This window comes from Amborella trichopoda, chromosome 6, assembly GCF_054954075.1.
Source record: "Amborella trichopoda isolate Santa Cruz 75 chromosome 6, AtrichopodaSantaCruz75HAP2 v2.0, whole genome shotgun sequence".
Taxonomy (NCBI): Eukaryota; Viridiplantae; Streptophyta; class Magnoliopsida; order Amborellales; family Amborellaceae; genus Amborella; species Amborella trichopoda.
Window position 1 is genome coordinate 53,789,319 of NC_142341.1, and position 18,095 is coordinate 53,807,413.

Here is an 18,095-nt window from a genome sequence, read left to right on the forward strand (position 1 = left end):
TTTGCCAACGCTTGCAACCCTCTTTGCATGAATTACAAGGACTGGGTTGAAATACTTCCATGAAATTGGACCATTTTATTCTCAGTCTGTTGTTGTAAACACCGGTAAACGCTACTATGATTCACTATTTGAAACAGCAAATGATATTTTATGTTCGTGTTTTGTTTCGTTTTTTGCTATTTGAAACTTGAGGCATTTTTTCTATACAAATTTTTTAGGCTCATTTATTATGTTTGTTGGTGCATTTGGTATATAAGCATGTGCTAGGGCATATTGTCATATATAGTTTGATGAGTGGGAACAGCAAAAAAATGTGCGTGATTGGAAATTCCCAATATTTTTTTCAAATAGCATTCAAAAATATTTATTTTTTAGAACAGAATTTTTAGGAGTGTTCTTGTTTGTTGGATTTTTAAACATTACTTGAATCTTTCAATTTCTCTCTCTCTCTCTCTCTCTCTCTCTTAGACATCACATAGTGGCACCTGCCACCTGGACAACCTCTGCCATGGAGCGTGTTATCTATTTCTCAAATTGTTTTTGCAATATAAAATTCTTTTAGAAATTATGAAATCATGAGATTGACCTACCTAGAAAACACATATTGTAACTGATCAGCTACTAATCTGGATCTAGTTCGACCGTGCTTAGTGCAACACATACTATTGCTATTGCTACAATTGATTGCAACATGTGGATTATAGTTATCAGGATCTCCTACCTTGGGGCTGATCTAGCTCTGGAATCTCTCTCCAGCATTCTAGGATAGGGACTGCATACAAGGGATCATGAATTTTAAATTTTCGGATTATCTTGATTCCCACGGGCATCGCTCCTAGCCACTCTAAGGGGCAACAAGAGGCCAAAAATTCATTTGGATCTTAATTGTGATCGTTAGTAGGCGGTCAGCAAGGCAAGATTCCTAAGGGAGCACCACCTGCATAGAGAGAAGAGAGCACCACCAGCAAGGGGAAAGCGAACACTACTAGCAAGCGGCGAGACTTCCCTTTCTCTCTCTATATCTAGATTTATTTTCTCTCATTCTTTTTTCCTCCCTAGATCTGTGATTAGGTTGTCACAGATCTGTGATTTGTCTGTTCCTTCTCTCGCACTCCCACTCTTATTTTCATTGTTATCTTCTCTTTACCTTTCTTCTCTCTCTCTCTCTCTCTCTCTCTCTCTCTCTCTCTCTTCCAAATCTGGGACCTTGTCCCCTGATCTGTGACTCGTAGTTGTCACACTCTTTCCTTCCTCCACTCTCTCTCCCTTCCTCCCTTCTCTCTCTCTCTTGTGTATTGTCCCCTGAGGTAGTTTTTGTGTTCTTTTTCCTGGGAGAGAGCATCCGAGGTGTGGCTCACCCCGCTCCCTTTCCCTTCCTCCTCTCTTCCTTTCTTTCGTCTCTCTCCATCCTTCACTCTTCCTCACCTTCGTCTGAGATCTACCTCTCCTGGTGACCTTCTTTTCCCTTAATGTCTAAAATAGAGTTATCCCTTCCTCTAGGGTTCGGAACTCTATTGTGGTTTTTCTGGATTCATGAGTTAGCTCTTTGACCTGAAATTCCCCTGTACTAGGTCAGTGAAGGTTAACGCCTAAGGCAGGGTAAGCCTTGCTGTGGGCAATTTTGACCCCTGTCATGGAGGTCTGATCCTTTTTAGGAGTAAGATCTCTTTTATTCTGGCCTCTTACAATGTCCTAGAGGAGGTTCTTGATCCGTTTCCCTATCGACTTGTCTTGGTTCCCAACTTTCCATCTCTATGGTTCTTCATTCCGTCCTCTTCTCTCTTGCTTTATTTTTTATACCCTAATTTGCAGTTGCTGGTTGAGCCGACACCTTTAGATGCTGCCATGTGAAGAAGGTTTATGAGAAGTTTGGGTGCCGTCAGCATGTTGCCCCAACCCCGACCTATGTTCTTATTGTCGATGGGATGACGTTAAGGCTCGGTGGGGAGGAATAAGGGATCAGCTTGTGGGGTCTATAGAGGACTATGGTTAGTAGGGATTCTGGTTTGTTTGTAGTGTAGGGTAATTGAGGGTTAGGATGTTCAGGTGTTGGTTGGTTTTGTTTGAAAGTTGATGACCCCTGTCTCTACTTCTTCTTCTGTACTCTGTTTTTTTTAATGAGAAGTCGTTAACATTCAAAAAGTGTAAACATAGAGCAGCTTGATATACTTTTAGGTGTTGCAAAATGTGAAAATGTAAAGAGTTTTTGTTAATGAAAAATCAGCTCCATGGATCCAATTTCAAGTCTATGCTTGCCTATTTTGTGGCCTTCGGTTGAAGCATTCGGAAGTGTCAATTGTACAATGAACCATTTTTAAATCTGCAGAGAACATGGTTAGCCTTCATTGAAACTGAGTCTACTACTAAATTTTGGTGTGGAGGATATCTTTGATGAGATAATAGAGCTCCTTGCTTCTTATGTATTTTAATCCCATTATGAGGCGAGAGGCTATCCCTTTGCTAACTCTCTGTGGGTTTGTTTGCTCTCAGAAGTTGTACCACAATTTCTCATTTAATTAACTTTTATCATATATTAATTTAATTACAAAAGAAAAGGAGATCAAGCAAATGTTTTAGTGAGGAAAAATAAAATAGTATTGTATATCTCAAAGAATGTATGGTATTGAGAATTCAGGTTAGGAATCTAAAAGGGGGAAAAAAGAAGGAAAGACAAACATATTACTGATGAATCAGATGTTTTAAGGTAAAACTAGAAATGTTGTCCTGAAGAATGAAGAATCTGCAGAATCCAGTTTCAGGCCAAAAAAAACAAAAATGAAAACAAAACAAAAACAAAGCAGTTAATGATTCTCTTCTACAATGACTGCAGCAGACAATGACTAATCTGAAATTATGATTCTCCATTGTAACTACCAATCATAATTTATAGGTATACAAACAAAAAGGGGAGGAAGTTAATCCAATGTTCTGTTTATTTGTAATTTGAAATTTACAAAGCCAGCTGGTTGTTAGAGATGTATCCATCTTGTATCCCTCTGAAGTTCCCAAAATCCACAGCATCTGAACTTCAGAACCACCTTGTATCCTGTCACCTTAGTTCCTTGAGGAAAAAATCAAAATCAGGAGCTAAGCTACGATGCTATACTATGCTATGCTGTGTACATCTTTCTTGCTATTTCTTAGTTTCTTTTCCTTTTTGTTTTTCCTTTTGGTTTTTTGTTCATTGATACTGTTGAGGGGGAGGGTGGTGTGGAGGAGCTGTTGTTACTGTTTCAGTGGAGAGAAACAAGTGAACAATAAGATTGATAGGGAGCATGCATGGGTGTATCATCATCATGTGTCGTTCCACACCGAGAAAATCGGAGTGGCATGGCAAACTGCTGCAAGGTTTGATGATGATCTGGTGGGTGCCAAAGCCTGGAGGGAAGTTGTTGGGATCATCCAACTACTGATGTTGTTGTTATTAGTCTGATGGTGGCTATCATCATCATAGTTGCCATTGTTGTTTGCCTTTGACTGGTTCTGCTGCAGATAGTAAACATTCCTTGCCCCTGCTGAGTAAGGGTCGGCAGCAACTGACAAATAACCATTCTCATAAAAACCCAATTGCTTGGTTTCTCCTTCTCCAAGGCTTCCTTGATGATGATCTGCAACATGGGGATTGACACCGGTTGGTATTATAGTGGTGCCAATGGGCCCACCCAATTGATAGCCGCTGCTACCTGTGTATATGATGGAATTCGAGGCGGAAGTCTGATCGAAGGACGACGGAGAATCTAAACTAATGAGGTTGTGTAACACAGATGCTTGCTGTTGGAGGAAGTTGTGGGTATTATTGCTGCCACCCCCAAGATGGAGTTGGTGGGCTTCTTGCATGATGTTACTGCTATTGCTATTGCTGTTGCTTTCCTCGTGCTGCTGCCTTTCTGATTTGCACCAACCTCCCCTCTGCTGGGGGTTTTGGGAGTGGGAGTAGGGAAAGTGTTGGGTGGTCAATGGCTGATGATGAAATCCTAATATGGGCCACCCATAACCGGCAGCAGTAGCGATGCCCTCGTTTGTCGTCATGTGTGAAGCAGCAGCATTAGCCATGGAGATAATGTTGTCTTCATCCGTTGCTCTTCTCATGCTCATGGGCAATGGCATGGCCATAGGCATGGCCATGGGCATGGGAATGGTGCTCTCCCCCAATGGCAATGGCAATGGCAATGGCATGGGGTGGTTGGTGGTTTGATCAGATGACTCCTTCAATCTTTTGGCAGCTCCTCCAATGGGCAAAGTGCTGCTCTCCATAATGCTGTTCACATCGTATCTGCTCATGTCGAAGTTTGTCACTGCATTCAAACCCCTGAACTTTATCGCAGCAATGTCGTATGCCTCCGCTGCCTCCTCTTGAGTGCCTGTGAAATTGCAAAAGTTAGATTACTATTGGCTTAAGGCATATTTCATGGATATAGCAGTGGTGGTAGTATATACAAGAGGCATATCAATTGGTGCAGTTCTAAAAATAGTGATGATATTAACTTTTTGTTTTTGGCATTTATTTTTGGAAAGGTCAGTTCTTTTGTCGAAATTAATTTCTTTTTATTTTGGATTAACTTACTGAAGGTCCCCAAGTAAAGATCTTTGTTCCCTGCTACCCTCCCTATCCTTGCCTGCCATCTTCCATGCTGATGGTGCCTGCAAATCCCATAAAATAATAATGATGTTAAAAAGTGAGCTAATCCATGAATCTGGAGCTCTAAAAGCAATGCAAACGGGATGGCCATTGAAGAAATAAAATAACTGGTGCAGGAAAAAAAATGACGCACGCAAAAAAGGAAAAATACACAGTTAACACGAAACCTCTTAAAGCTCCATAACTAGTTGCTCAGCGTGCCCCAGCCTGGCTAGAAAAATAAATCTGCTTCATATGCATCTCAAACTTTAGAGGCCACATTAATCCATTCATCATAAAGTTTACTGGCAGCAGACTAATCATTGCACTGCACCATTATCTTCCAAGTACTCCACCATTATAGGCTAAAGCCTAAATGTATACCAGACCAATGATAATTGCTTAAAGGGTGCGGTTTTTATAAGGATGCAACCTTAAACAATCTAGCACCTTCAAATTTTATCATAACATGTAATTTTGTTATAAACAATTTTTAGTATTATCTTAAAATCTATTTTCATACTTAATTAGAAATTTTTAAATCCCAAAAATGGTTAAAATCAAGTAGATCTATATAAATATATGAAAATATTGAAAATGGACGGTCTAGATAATATGTTGCAAGATGCACTATTTTCGAGATTCAAAAACTGTTTTTTTTCATATTCATACATTTCAATGTTGAGATGATCGACTAGATGGTTTATTCAACACTAAAACAACATTTCCGATAGATTTTTGAGGTGCATATGTGATTCTACATTTTAAGGTTGCAACCTTATATAAACTCTTCCCTCGTGTAAATCTTTTTTTTTAAACAGTACATTTTTGGAAATTTCACTCATTTGTAATTATCCAGAACATAGAAAAATCATAATCAAAACTAGTTAATTTGTAATTATCCAGAAAATAGAAAAATCATAATCAAAACTACTTAATTCGATTCACTTTCAAGTGAAAATTCTTAGGACACACCATACCCAGCATGAGCCAATAATAGCCCATGGCATGCATATTGCTTAAAAAAGCTGGCAGAAACAAATGTTATGCATTTCATATGATGATAATTAGAAATGATAAATAGTTTATCCAATTATAATATGCAGCAGAAATGAGAAAAGTATTGAGAAAACTATGTTAAGAGGTAGAGGTCCCAATCGTTCAACAATCTATTAAAAAAAAAAAGGTGACCAACTGGAAAAAGAAATAAAATTTTATACTAGAACACTTATCATTTGTTAGGTAAACATATGGTTATAAATTTCCTGATTTAAAACATAAATGCGTGCCCAATAATATATGCAATGAAGACATGATGATCGCTCCACTTACACACTGTATTTGCATGAAAATTCAACATTTTGTATCAGTCCTCAGCTTTTATCTTTCGGCAACTTCTTGTTAGTAAAATGTACAGCGCAAAATCGTGAGGGCTAAAAAAAAATTCTCATGACCTAAAGGGTGTGATTATTGAATTATGAAACTATGACCCACTGAAAGACATTATAAAAAAAAATGAAATTTAATGAGAAAACAAAAAAACACAAAAAATCTACAAGGATGGGGTACCTTGTAACACCACGGTAAATTGATGCTCCCCTGGAAAAACCGCTGCTCTTTCTGTGAGGGGACAACAGAGAAGAAATAAATAAATACATACAAAAATTAAATTTTTTTTTTCTTTTTTTTTTTTTTTTTTTCTAAATTTATGATTCAAATTCGATATCTTGGGAAATGTTGGTGTTGGTTACCTCCTGAGGGATGCCACATACTCCTGCCTGGTCATATGTTTCATCTCTTCTACCTCCTTCTCATAGTTACTTATCTATCAATCACAGTAGAACAAAGTTTCTTCAAGCTTCTATAATGAAACTAATAAAACAACATTTTGTAAAAAAGTAGTAATCAGAAGATTAAAGGACAGAGAGGGATTGTCTCATTCAAATATCTAGAGAGAGAGACGAACCGGGAAATTTGTGGTGGTAGTGGTTCCCCAGTACTTTAGAGCTGCCAAATCATAAGCCCTTGCCGCTTTTTCTTCTTTGTCATAACCACCTGCTCATCATTCATTCCAAATCCATTGTTTCCAAATAGAGAGAGAGTGAGAGAGATAAGAGTTGTAAAAATACAAGTTAAAGAGATGAGAGCTTTTTGTTTTTGAGTTCCACTCACCCAAGTAAACTGTTTGTCAAGGAGAAACACCAATTCCATCAATCATGAGGATCCCCAAACATGAAACCAATTAGAACCATCAGCATGTATATCAGAAAACCACACAAGAGTTTTTGAAAGAGAGAGAAAGAGATGGCAAAAGTGTCATACCTTGTCGACCCTTGCGGGTTTGCCCTTCTCTCCTGCAACTGTTGTCCCACAAATGAGCTTCATATCTCCCAGTCCACCTATGCCTGTGTTCACCAAACAAACTTCCATTTCAGTTGCACCAATAAAAGGGAAGAGGAAAATGCAATTAGGTCGTGCATTTTACAAAGATATAGAAAGATAAAAATGCAATAATATGTTGCTCTCAAGTCTATGAAATATCAAAACCACGTTACAGAACTGAGGATGGATAGTTTGGGAACTTTTAGCATCAGGTGATCTCAAATTTCCAACTTTTATTTGTTATGGAAAAATAGAAAATGGATAGTTTGGGAAACTTTTAGTTTCAGGTGATCTCAAAATTCCAACTTTTATTTGTTATGAAAAAATAGAAAGAAAAGAAAAGAAACCATATGGAATGGGAACAATCAGCAATGTAACGACTGAGGTCCTTCGTTAGGTGGGTTAGAAAATGTGATGATAGAGAGACCTTGTGACACCACGGTAAATGGAAGTTCGTTGGCCAAATGTATCGATAGACTTCCTTGGCACTGGCTCAATGGCACCCGCCTGGTCGAGAGGAGGAGGCTTCTGCTGCTTCACATTGTTGTCGGAGGACGAACTCTCACCGGGCACTGCCATAGGCGCCGGGAGAGGCAAAGGGATTTGAATGGGGCCTTGCTGCTGCTGATGATGTGTGCTGCCACCACCAGTGCCCATGGAGAGTGACAGTGTCTGATGAGTGTTGCTTACCGCTGCTCCTCCTCCATCATTCTCGGTGGAAGATGAATGTGGCTGGTTCCTCAACCAAGTCTTTATCATCGACAGCCCTAACATCGACGACGACGATGAGTTGTTCCCATTCCCATTGGAAGGAAGCTGCAAGGAGCAGTCCATTGAGAATAGCATGTTGTTATTGTTGTTGTTGTTCTCACCACCACCAGTATAGTGGGTGGTGCTCCCTCCTCCTCCTCCTCCGAGGGAGGCACCGCCTAGGAAATCCTCAAGCTTTGGTCTTCCTACTCCATCTTGATGCTGCCGTTCTGCTATAACATTGGTGGTCGTTCCACCGCCACCACCACCGTAACAACTCGAGTCGGAGTTGATGATGCCCACGCTCAAGCTCTTCACGCTCCAATCTAACCACCCATTCAACAAAAACAAATTCCAAAACACTCTAAGATGAGACACAAACAAAAAATGAACATCTGGAAAATATGATTGAATAACGTTTTAGAGAAAAAAAGACAGGAACACTGAAGGAATGCTATCCTTTTTTCCTGTTATCTTTCATGGGTGGTGGTGGAGGGGGTAAAAACATTATTGTGAGAAGAATAAGAAAGGAATGAAGATCATCTAAAACTCACATGGAAAATATAAGCAGATCAAAAACAGCGTAGTATAACAGTTGTAAGGGCAATATAAGTAGACTGAAAACTCGATTCGAAAGAGCATCATAACGAAAAACGAAAAATAAGAAGAAATAACACGATTAAAATCAAATTCAAAGATGAGAGAGAGAGAGAAAGAGATTGAAACCTTGGTTTTGATGAGGTCTGTTGAGCGCTTCTAAGATCCCAAAAGGACCGTCTGGCCTGCTGAGGGTGGTGGCTTGAGAATCGCCACCACCAAGCCCCATATAGCAGTCTCCTCCTTCTCCTGAGACTGAAAGATCATTGTTGTTGTTGAAGGAGGAGGCAAAACCAGAATGGTGGTGCTGCTGAGATTGAGAATGGTCAGAAGACTGTTGCTGCTGCTGCTGTTGTTGAGGAGAGAGGGAGAAACCCAACCAATTGTTTATGGAGGAGCTCATTTCTTTTGCTCTCTCTCTCTGTCTCTGTATCAAATCACTCAAACACAAAACTATGAAGAGAGGCAGGCACAAAGGCTTCTCACTTTCTTTTCTGCTTGCTTCTTACTGCTCCTAAACTATCCTCTTCTTCTTCCCTTTGCTGCTGAGCTCAATAAAAGGGGAGGCCGCCATCAGACAAGAAGAGAGGAGAGGAGAGATTTTTTTGAGGTGTTACAGTGGCCAAGGGTTGAGGATGATGCATTCGAGTTGGGAAGGAGGCCAAAGAAAGGTCAAATAGAAGGATGAGGAGAAAGGAAAACATTTCTGTGAAGGCACCACTCCCTTTATATAACAAAAATCCATCTCTACATTCTCTTCCCCATCGAAAAAATAAAATCAATTATTATTATTATTATTCCGAAGTGGGTGTGGCGTGGCAACCTTAAACAATCTAATTAAAGCGCATCTCTAAATTTTATCGTAAGATATAATTTTGGTGTAAAATTTTTTTAGGATTGCCTGGAAAAATATATTTTTAATTTTAATTATAAAATATAAATTCCAAAAACAGTTCAAGTAGATCTATTAACATATGAAAATCTTAAAAGTGTATGCTTCAAAGAATGTGTGGCAAGTATACTATTTCAATATCGAGATGATCAATTAGTAGAGTTTTTCAACATTAAAACAACACTTTCATAGATTTTTAGGTGCAACCTTAATTCTAGAAGCCTTATATAAATTTTTTTCATTTCGAAATGGGCAAAGAACATAGATGGTATTTCTTTTGTCATATAAAACTTAGGACAATGGGCTCTTTTACCATTTTATTTTTAAATGGGAAATGAGAGACTCGTAATCTACATGGAGACCATAAACCCTAGGTTCATGACAAGAAGCTTAAAAAGCTCTCTCTCTCTCTCTCTATAACAATCCCTGTTGAGAGGGAGAGGGAGAGGGAGAGGGAGAGGGAGGGGTGTCTGACAAAAGACCCACACGCTGGCCTCCGACCTCCACACCCATTTATTCATACCCACTTGGCCATCTGTCTTTTCATGTCAGCAATCTCCAAACCCCTTATTGGTTCTCTTGGGTGGGGAAAATAAACTAAGACCCCTCCATCCTTCCCTTATTCAATTATTCACTTATCCTTTTTTTTCATTATCATTTTCCACCTCATTACTATCTTCTTCACCTCTCTCTCTCTCTCTCTCTCTCTCTACACTAGACTACACTGCAACTCAATCACACACATGCCCATGTCTATAAAAATGAATTATCTTGCTTTCTAATCCTTTCCTACAATATCTACAGTCAAACTAAAATTCATTCCACCTATCTCTATTTTTCTTTTTCTTTTTTTAATCCTTCTTAGCAACCTCATTTATCCTTCTCACTTCAAGACTTCCTCCTCCTTTATCTCCTGTAATAACAATGTCAACAAATAATGGGGCTTAATCTCAAGTGGGTGTGTTTTTTTTTTCTTATATATAAAACTAGAGTAAAAGATGGGGTTTAGTTGGAGGAGCAGAAGTGGCATGGGAAATGCTCTTGCATCCATCTTCGCAGGCATAACCCATGTCTTGCGGGTTTCAGACTGATTTGAAAAATAAGAATAACACAAAAAGAAAAAAAAATCAGAATTCCTCATGAATTCCTATGATTCACATACCTTTCATTCGATCTTTCCTTAATTTGTATACGAATAATAATAAAATAATACTTGGAGGTATTTAATAATCGTACGGACGGGTGGATTTCTCTATTTTAAAAGAAAAAATGGAAAAAAGGGATAAAAGTGAGATTATAAAGGGAGTGTGAATATAGACAGGCAGAAGGAAGCAGTAATTATGATAATATTATTATTTAATATTCAAAATTAAAGGTGTGAAATTTAGAAAAAAGAGATTGATTTTCATCGGTGGATGCAACTGTAAGTTTGACCGTCAAGGGAATCAAAAGTAAACACATGGCTCTCTTATTTTTTTATTGTCTACTGCCCACTGTAAAAATAAATGTTCTCGGTAACCTAATCACAATCATGTCCTATTTTCTACCCTAATTTCATCCAAATACATGCCCACCTCTTTGCTTTCAACCCTACACTAAAAAACTGAGCCATCACCAACAAATCCAATGGCCCACAACTCAGTCTACATGTATCCCACCCTCATGTATGTGTGTCCTCATATTGCTTTGCAGAGAGAGAGAGAGATGCTATATACAGTACCCATGTCAAGAGAGATGCTATGTACAGTACCCATGTCAAGAATGCAAGAGAGAGTGTAATGTGAAGAGTGCAGTTTGCTTTTCTCTGGTATGGATCATAACTTAAAAACCCCATCCAATCGATGGAAATGAAAAACATTGTAAATAAAAATGATACATATGAAAGGTTCGAATGAAAGATAAAAGTACAGTACAGGAAGAGAGAGAAAGCAACATGAATAAGAATTTCTGTAATTCTGATATTGATTGTTCACACACAAGAACAAGAACAAGAAAAAGAAAAAAAAAATTTGAAAGATCAAAGAAGAAGGTACATATGTTAATTAGAAAGAAGAGAAGAAGAGAAGCGACAAGGGTGAGTGGTGAAAGAACGCAAGTTCGGGGTGGGTGTCCTCCCAACACTCACCGACAAGTGCCGGTTGGGCGGTTTTCGGTCTTCAAAAACTCCTTTTAACCCTAAACCCTAAACTAATTAACAAGGAAAAAATAATACAACAAATAAAATAGAAAATGAAAATTGTAAATTGGTGGGTAGCAAGTGGCCAAAGCGTTGGCGCCTAGGAGTGATCGACGTCGTTGCTTTGCTTCTAGGGAGGGCAAAGGAGCTACGTGCATTATATAATATATATTTACTATTAGCAAAATATATTGGGTGAGGTTTGTATAAGGTGCCGGAGTACCTTCAAATCTCATTCAAATATGTATTTATTTTTGGTGCCTAAACTCTTATCATGACCTAAAAGTCGATTTTTCGTAATGAAATTCAAAGCTTAAATCTAGCTGATTTGTGAGTACTCAAAGACCTTAAAAATGAATGATCTAGATAATATGTTACAATATACACTATTTTTAAGACTTAAAATTGAGTTTTTCTTTCATATTCATCATATATATATATATATATCGAGGTTAAGATGATCAATTAAAACTTTTTCTAGTGATGGAACAACCTTTTTCCATAGGTTTTTGAGGTGTTCTACAATATAAGGTTCACAACTTATATAATTTTTTTTCAAACAATATAAGCAGTGGATTATTATAGTGTTAGGGCTTAATTGTTCACTGTACTTTGCTATTTTCTCACTCTCAATTCCATTGCAGTTACCAACTCAGGTGGAGAAAGTGGTAACCCAGTGAGTTAAGCACAGCAATCGATAATAAATATTATATTATTTAGAGAGAGAAAGAGAAGGAATGCACAGAAATAGGTAGAGAGAGAAAGAGGGGGGAACCTAGGAGAAATCGGCGGGGGGCGCCCGTGCCTCCTCGAATGCAATACGTGAATATTGCCATGGCCATGCACGTACCCCTATGCACCCTTTACATTTAATAATAAGCCATAAAATCTCTCTCTTCCTAAACTTAGGAAGTTATATTTAAAAGGGGGCCACCATATTTCCTCTTTCTCTCTCTCTAAAACAAAAGGAGATGACAAACTAGGAAAAATGGAACCGGACTGGTCAACCGGATAAGGGTATGGAAGCGGTTCAACCGGTAAACCTATCGGTTCAACCGTTCTAACTAAGCAAGTCTCGGGCGTCAAAAAAGTGTTGAAAAAAATAAATAAAATACAAATTTTATGTAATAAAACATGAAAGGTATAATTTAAAAAGCGATTAAACAAAGTATATCCAAATGAAGTTGAAAATTAATAATAATAATAATAATAAAGATTTTAAATAATCGATTTGCGCCTAAGGATTTTTTGAATTTTTTTTTTAAAAAATACATTACAAACTAAATGTCTTATTTTTTGAGTACATTATTTTAATTTTTAAATTTTTTTTAAATACCTAACAAGTTACCAAAACCAGCCGAAACCTAACCAGGCTTAGGCCGCCCGATTTTTCCTTCATTGCGGCAGACACCACTCTCTCTACCCCTCCCCTCCTCTCTCTTATCTCTCCAAGACAGCCCAGGTTCAAATCTCTCTCTCTCTCTCTCTCCCCTTAAGCTTCTTTCTTTTATTTTTTTTAATTTTTTGCATGGTGAAACTAGGTAGCCCGTGTAGGTTGAGGCATGGGATGAGCGTGGGATTTGGGCTCATGTATATTTTATTCCACACCTGTCTAGGGTTGTCTCTTCCCCAATCCCTTATACATCACAATCGAATCCAATCAAACCCTAAGTGCCCCTCTTTGCCCCCTAATCCTTCCAAAAACTCCATTAATAATTAATAAAGCTTTTGGCATTCAAACCTTTTGACTTCAGCCCCAAAACCCTAATAGTAGAACATGCGTTTCATACATAATCAATAGTGGAACCTTCATCCATCCATCCATCAACATATTTGCACACGCTAAAGTATAGATTATATTATAATTTTTCTATTGTTTTTTTACTTTTGGAATATTAATGTCAAGCATAACACTGGTTACGATGGGTGATATCATTCAAGTGGAAAGCATTAAAAAAGCAAGAGAAATACCCAAAAGAATATAAATGAAAATAGTGAAAAAAGATGCGATGACTAATAGTTTAAGTGAGGGCATGGTCCTTAATAGAGTAGAATGACAAAACATAATTCGTGTAGTCGCCCCAAGTATTTGGAATAAGGCTCGGATGATGATGATGATGATGATATATATATAGAGAGAGTAATGATCCTATGAGACCCTCCGACACCCATGTGTGTAGGACCTCAAAGGATCACCATTAAATTTGGTACAAATATCTAGAAAAGTCAAATCTCACACCCATGTGATATCTTTTCTAGAGATCTATACTAAATTTAATGGTGATCCTTTGAGGTCCTACATACATGGGTGTGGGAGGGTCTCATTGGATCATTACTCATATATATATATATATATATATATATATATATATCTGTGTGTGTATCTCCAAATTTTATTGAGTACTATGATAAATTACTCCATAGTGTGAGCACTTTAACATAACTCATATGTGTGTGTGTGTCTATGTGTGTGTGTGTGTGAGAGAGAGAAAATCACTTTAGTTTTATACCAGGGAGGTCAACTATCGAAGTTTATTTTTTTATTTAGGCAACTAATTGAGAAGTTTAAAGCAAATGGAAAATACCTCCACATAGTTTTTATTGATTTAAAGAAAGCATACGAAATGCTATTTAGAGATTTAATTTCGAGGGTGTTGAAAAAGATTAGAGTCACCAGAGGCTATATTGATATAGTGAGAGATATGTACGAGGAAGCCTAACTAGAATGCGTACACCTGGTAGAGGGACAAGTGAGTTTTCAGTGACAATGAATCTACACCATGTCAGCTATGAGTCCTATCTTTTTGTTTTATTCACGGATGAGCTAACCAGACACCTATAAGATGAGATACCCTGGTGTGTATTGTTTGCAGATGACATAATTTTGATCAATGAGACTAGAGGTGGCACCAACGTAAAGTTAGAACATTTGAGGGATGCTCTAGAATCAAAAGGTTTTAAAATTAACTGGACTAAGAATATTTGGAATTCAATTTTAGTAATAGCAGGAGCAGAAATGTGGAAGTCGTTAAGAATGATGGTCAAATACCTAAAAGAGATTGTTTACGATGTTTACGGTCGATAATCTAGGAGAATGGACAGATTGTGGAAGATATCGTACATAGAATAACAGCTAGGGTTGGTAGCAGGTCGGGTAGATCGGGTCCAGCTAAACCCGGACCCAGACTCGAATAGTATTCGGGTCCAGGTTTTGGACCAGAACCCGACCTTTCGAGCCCAAAAATTAGACCCATACCCAGATCTGTCGGGTCTCGGGTCTGGTTGGGTCCATTGCCACTCTATGACTCTGAGCTTCTATTTGTTTTATCTTCTTTTTACTTTCATATGCCCATATTATTGGCAATATTTATTATATTGCACAACATTTATGAATACCCACATTCCTTATTGTTTTACATAATAACTGAAAGAGTAATGATCCTATGAGACCCTCTCACACCTATATGTGCAGGATCCCTAAGGATCACCATTAAATTTGACACAGATCTCTAAAAATGTTATCACAAGGGTGCGGGATTTGACTTTTCTAGATATCTGTGTCAAATTTAATGGTGATCCTTTGAGATCCTAGACACATGGGTGTGGGAGGGTCTCACAAGATCATTTTCCTAACTGAAAATTCCTAAGAAACAAGTGTATTAGCAACATTTATGACTACCCACAAAACTTATACCCATATTATTTGGGTCAGGTCCAACTGGACTTGGATCCGGACCCAACATATTAGGTCCTTTACCATCCCTAATGAGAGGTAGGTGTGTGAAGTGGAGAAATGCATCTGAAAATTCTTGTAATTGCCGTAGACCATTGAGACTGAATGAAAAGTTTTATAGGACGGTCGTAATCCAACCATACTTTATAGGATGGAATATTAGGCGGTCAAGAAATAACATATCTATAGGATGAGCATAGCTGAGATGATGATATTGAGATTTATGAGTTGCAAGTCAAAAAATGATAGAATTCATAAGGTTATATACAAGGGAACTTAGGTGTGTTTTCAATAGGCCAAAAGATGATGGACTGGCCGTGTGCAGGGTAGACCTAATACAACACCCGTTAGGAGATACAATTTGGTTCAAATGGAAAGCACTAAAAAGGCAAGGGGACAGCCCACAAGGACATGAATAGAAAGAGTGAAAAAAGATATGATAATTTTTTGTCTTACTGAGGATATCACCCTCGATAGAGAAGAATGGATGAACAAGATATATATAACGACCTTAAATAATTGTAATAAAGCCGTTAGAATTTCATGTAGGATTTTTTCGTTCTCTCTCTTAAATATGGAGTTAAAATTTCTTCTCTCTGTCTCTCCGGATCACGCAGTTGCACCTTTATACCACCCCCTTCCCAACAAAAAAGAAAAGAAGCATCCAATGCAAGGGGTGAGTGAGGAAGTATGAACCGGCAAAGGTCCACCAACTTTATTCATGCATAGCTACATAGTACCTCTCTCTCTCTCGAACAAGGGGTAGCCTCACTGGAGATTTTAGTATGGTAATATAAATAATGGCACGTGTGAATCTTCATACATAGCTACAGAGTTCCTTTCTTGACCAAGGGGTTGCCTCACTGGAGATTTTAGTAGGGTAATATTAATAATCGCACGTGTGAATCAAGAGTTTGGTAGATGACCTTCATATCGAGGTGGCTTCACCTTCTATTCTAAATAAATAGAATCATGAAGAATATAATATATATATATATATAGAGAGAGAGAGAGAGAGAGAGGGAGAGAATGAGAGTCTAAACCCTAAAGGTGTGAAGCCCCAGTTTTTTTTCCTGGCTTTTCGGGGAAGGTGCGGTGCACGTGCACGTGCGTGCAATTTGTTATGGAAGATGGGAGTTGAAGAGAAGCTCATGACTCGTTCCATGCCGGCCTTGGACTCCACATCAAACTCATGCTCTCTTAAACACCACTCGTAAAGACCAACGGGGAGTTTCTTTCCGATATATTCACAGGGAGCGGCAAACACCCTTTGTTTTTTTCATCAAGTCGTAACAAATAAAATATTAAAAAATAATAGCCATAAAATAAAATAAAAAAATTACCTCTTGAACTTTATAAGGATATTTTGCATAATTTTTATTATTCAAATTATTTGTTTTATATTTTATTTACGTATTTTTCACTAAGGTGCACACCCATACAAAATTTCATATCGTTATATAGGCTCACTAGCCTATAGCTACATATAAGCCCAACGGCCAATATTGAATTTGGGCCGATTTGACAGACACAACCTCATTTTGTATTTTAATTTTAATTTTTTTTTACAAATCTAAATTATGAAAAATTTTAGGCATCTATTCTTTTCATCATCTTGCATCTAATAAAAATATTTAAAAAATAATTCGTAAAATATAAATTATCCAAAATACCCCTGCAATATTTCGAGGGTATTTTGGTGAATTTATTTTTCACGAAATATTTTTTTAATATTTTTATTGGATTATAATATTTTTCAAAAATACATGTCCTAAATTTCAAGCGATTTGAATTTATATAAAAAAAAAATATTAAAATTAAAATATAAAATGCAATCGTGATTATTAAATCGACCTAGATTGTTGGGCTTATATGTAGTTATAAGCTACTTGATGTACGCCAGCATTTCCATATATACATAATATCTACAAAGTAACCGATTTTAGTAGCAGAAGATGAAGCGGATGAGAATGAGATATGAAGAATGTTTTTAGGAGAAATCTCACTCCTGGCCCTCTTCCGGACTTAATAGACTCGAAGGCTAAGGTGGTCGTAATGCCTATGTTTTGAGGCACAAACACTTCCATAATTCCATTTATCTAAATCAATCATGGTCATCCTTTACTTACTTTATTGTTATCGTTATTTTTAGAGTGATTATATTACATGTAAAAGTTGCAGTGCAACTCTCGGCTACCTTCCTTTTGATAAAAAGTTTGAACGAATACTGCTGCTATGTGTTGACCGCTGACCACCAACAACACTCAACGTCACGTGACACTCCCACCACCTCCTAATTTCCTTTCACAAATGGACTCTCTCTCACTTTCTCTATATATATATATATATATATATTTATTAAAGTAAGACTTCATCTTATCACTCATCAAAAGTTGCAATTCAAGTATTTGAAAATCTATATATTGATTATGTCGGCTTGAACATTATAGTTGTTAAAAAAAAAAAAAGATTTAAAGTTCTAAAAATAATGTATATTGCAACAAATTATCTAAGCCTTCCATTTCGCCCTTAAATTAAGTGCTCACATATCCTCAAAATCTGTACTATTTTTTGAGTTTCAAATTTTATTGTTGGTGTTGAAAATTGATTTTAGAACCATCATATATATTTCCATTGCCGAAAGTACTTTCCTGACGAGGATGTTTTCATAAAGCCTAGAAACTTCATCCTACATCTACAAATGAATTGCATGTGATCCACGGGATAAAACCAGCGACAAAAATGTGTTGAGAAAGTAGAGAGAGAAAAATGAGTCTCAAGTCTTGCTCAAGCAAACGGTACTATTTAAAACTTTTTATACTACTCCTAAGGCAAATAACAATATACTGCCCTCTTTCCTAGCGGTCCAATTTAAATGGGCGGGCGGCTGAGATCACCCCAATCAAAATATCGTGAATAATGGAAAAACTTTATGAATTTGATTACA

General features: G+C 37.4%; 1 protein-coding gene across 1 annotated transcript; it reads right to left on the reverse strand.

Annotated features, from left to right (window-relative positions):
* Nucleotides 1-2,016: 2,016 nt before the first annotated feature.
* LOC18448510 (uncharacterized) lies at nt 2,017-9,024 on the reverse strand. The gene is made up of 9 exons (XM_011630451.3): nt 8,477-9,024; nt 7,428-8,076; nt 6,941-7,023; nt 6,791-6,799; nt 6,585-6,673; nt 6,370-6,443; nt 6,188-6,238; nt 4,565-4,641; nt 2,017-4,361 (listed from the first exon to the last, which is right to left on the reverse strand). Exons 1-9 carry the CDS (start codon nt 8,748-8,750, stop codon nt 3,295-3,297), a joined length of 2,373 nt encoding a protein of 790 aa, XP_011628753.2. The 5' UTR covers nt 8,751-9,024; the 3' UTR covers nt 2,017-3,294.
* Between the last annotated feature and the right edge of the window lie 9,071 nt (nt 9,025-18,095).

Bases quoted from the DNA above. Each gene is read 5' to 3' on its own strand.
- LOC18448510 (XM_011630451.3), bottom strand. From the start codon at position 8,750: ATGAGCTCCTCCATAAACAATTGGTTGGGTTTCTCCCTCTCTCCTCAA. The intron at 8,077-8,476 runs GTTTCAATCTCT...ATGGGTGGTTAG, and splicing joins CAGACCTCATCAAAACCAAG to ATTGGAGCGTGAAGAGCTTG. The intron at 7,024-7,427 runs GTCTCTCTATCA...TGGTGAACACAG, and splicing joins ATTTACCGTGGTGTCACAAG to GCATAGGTGGACTGGGAGAT.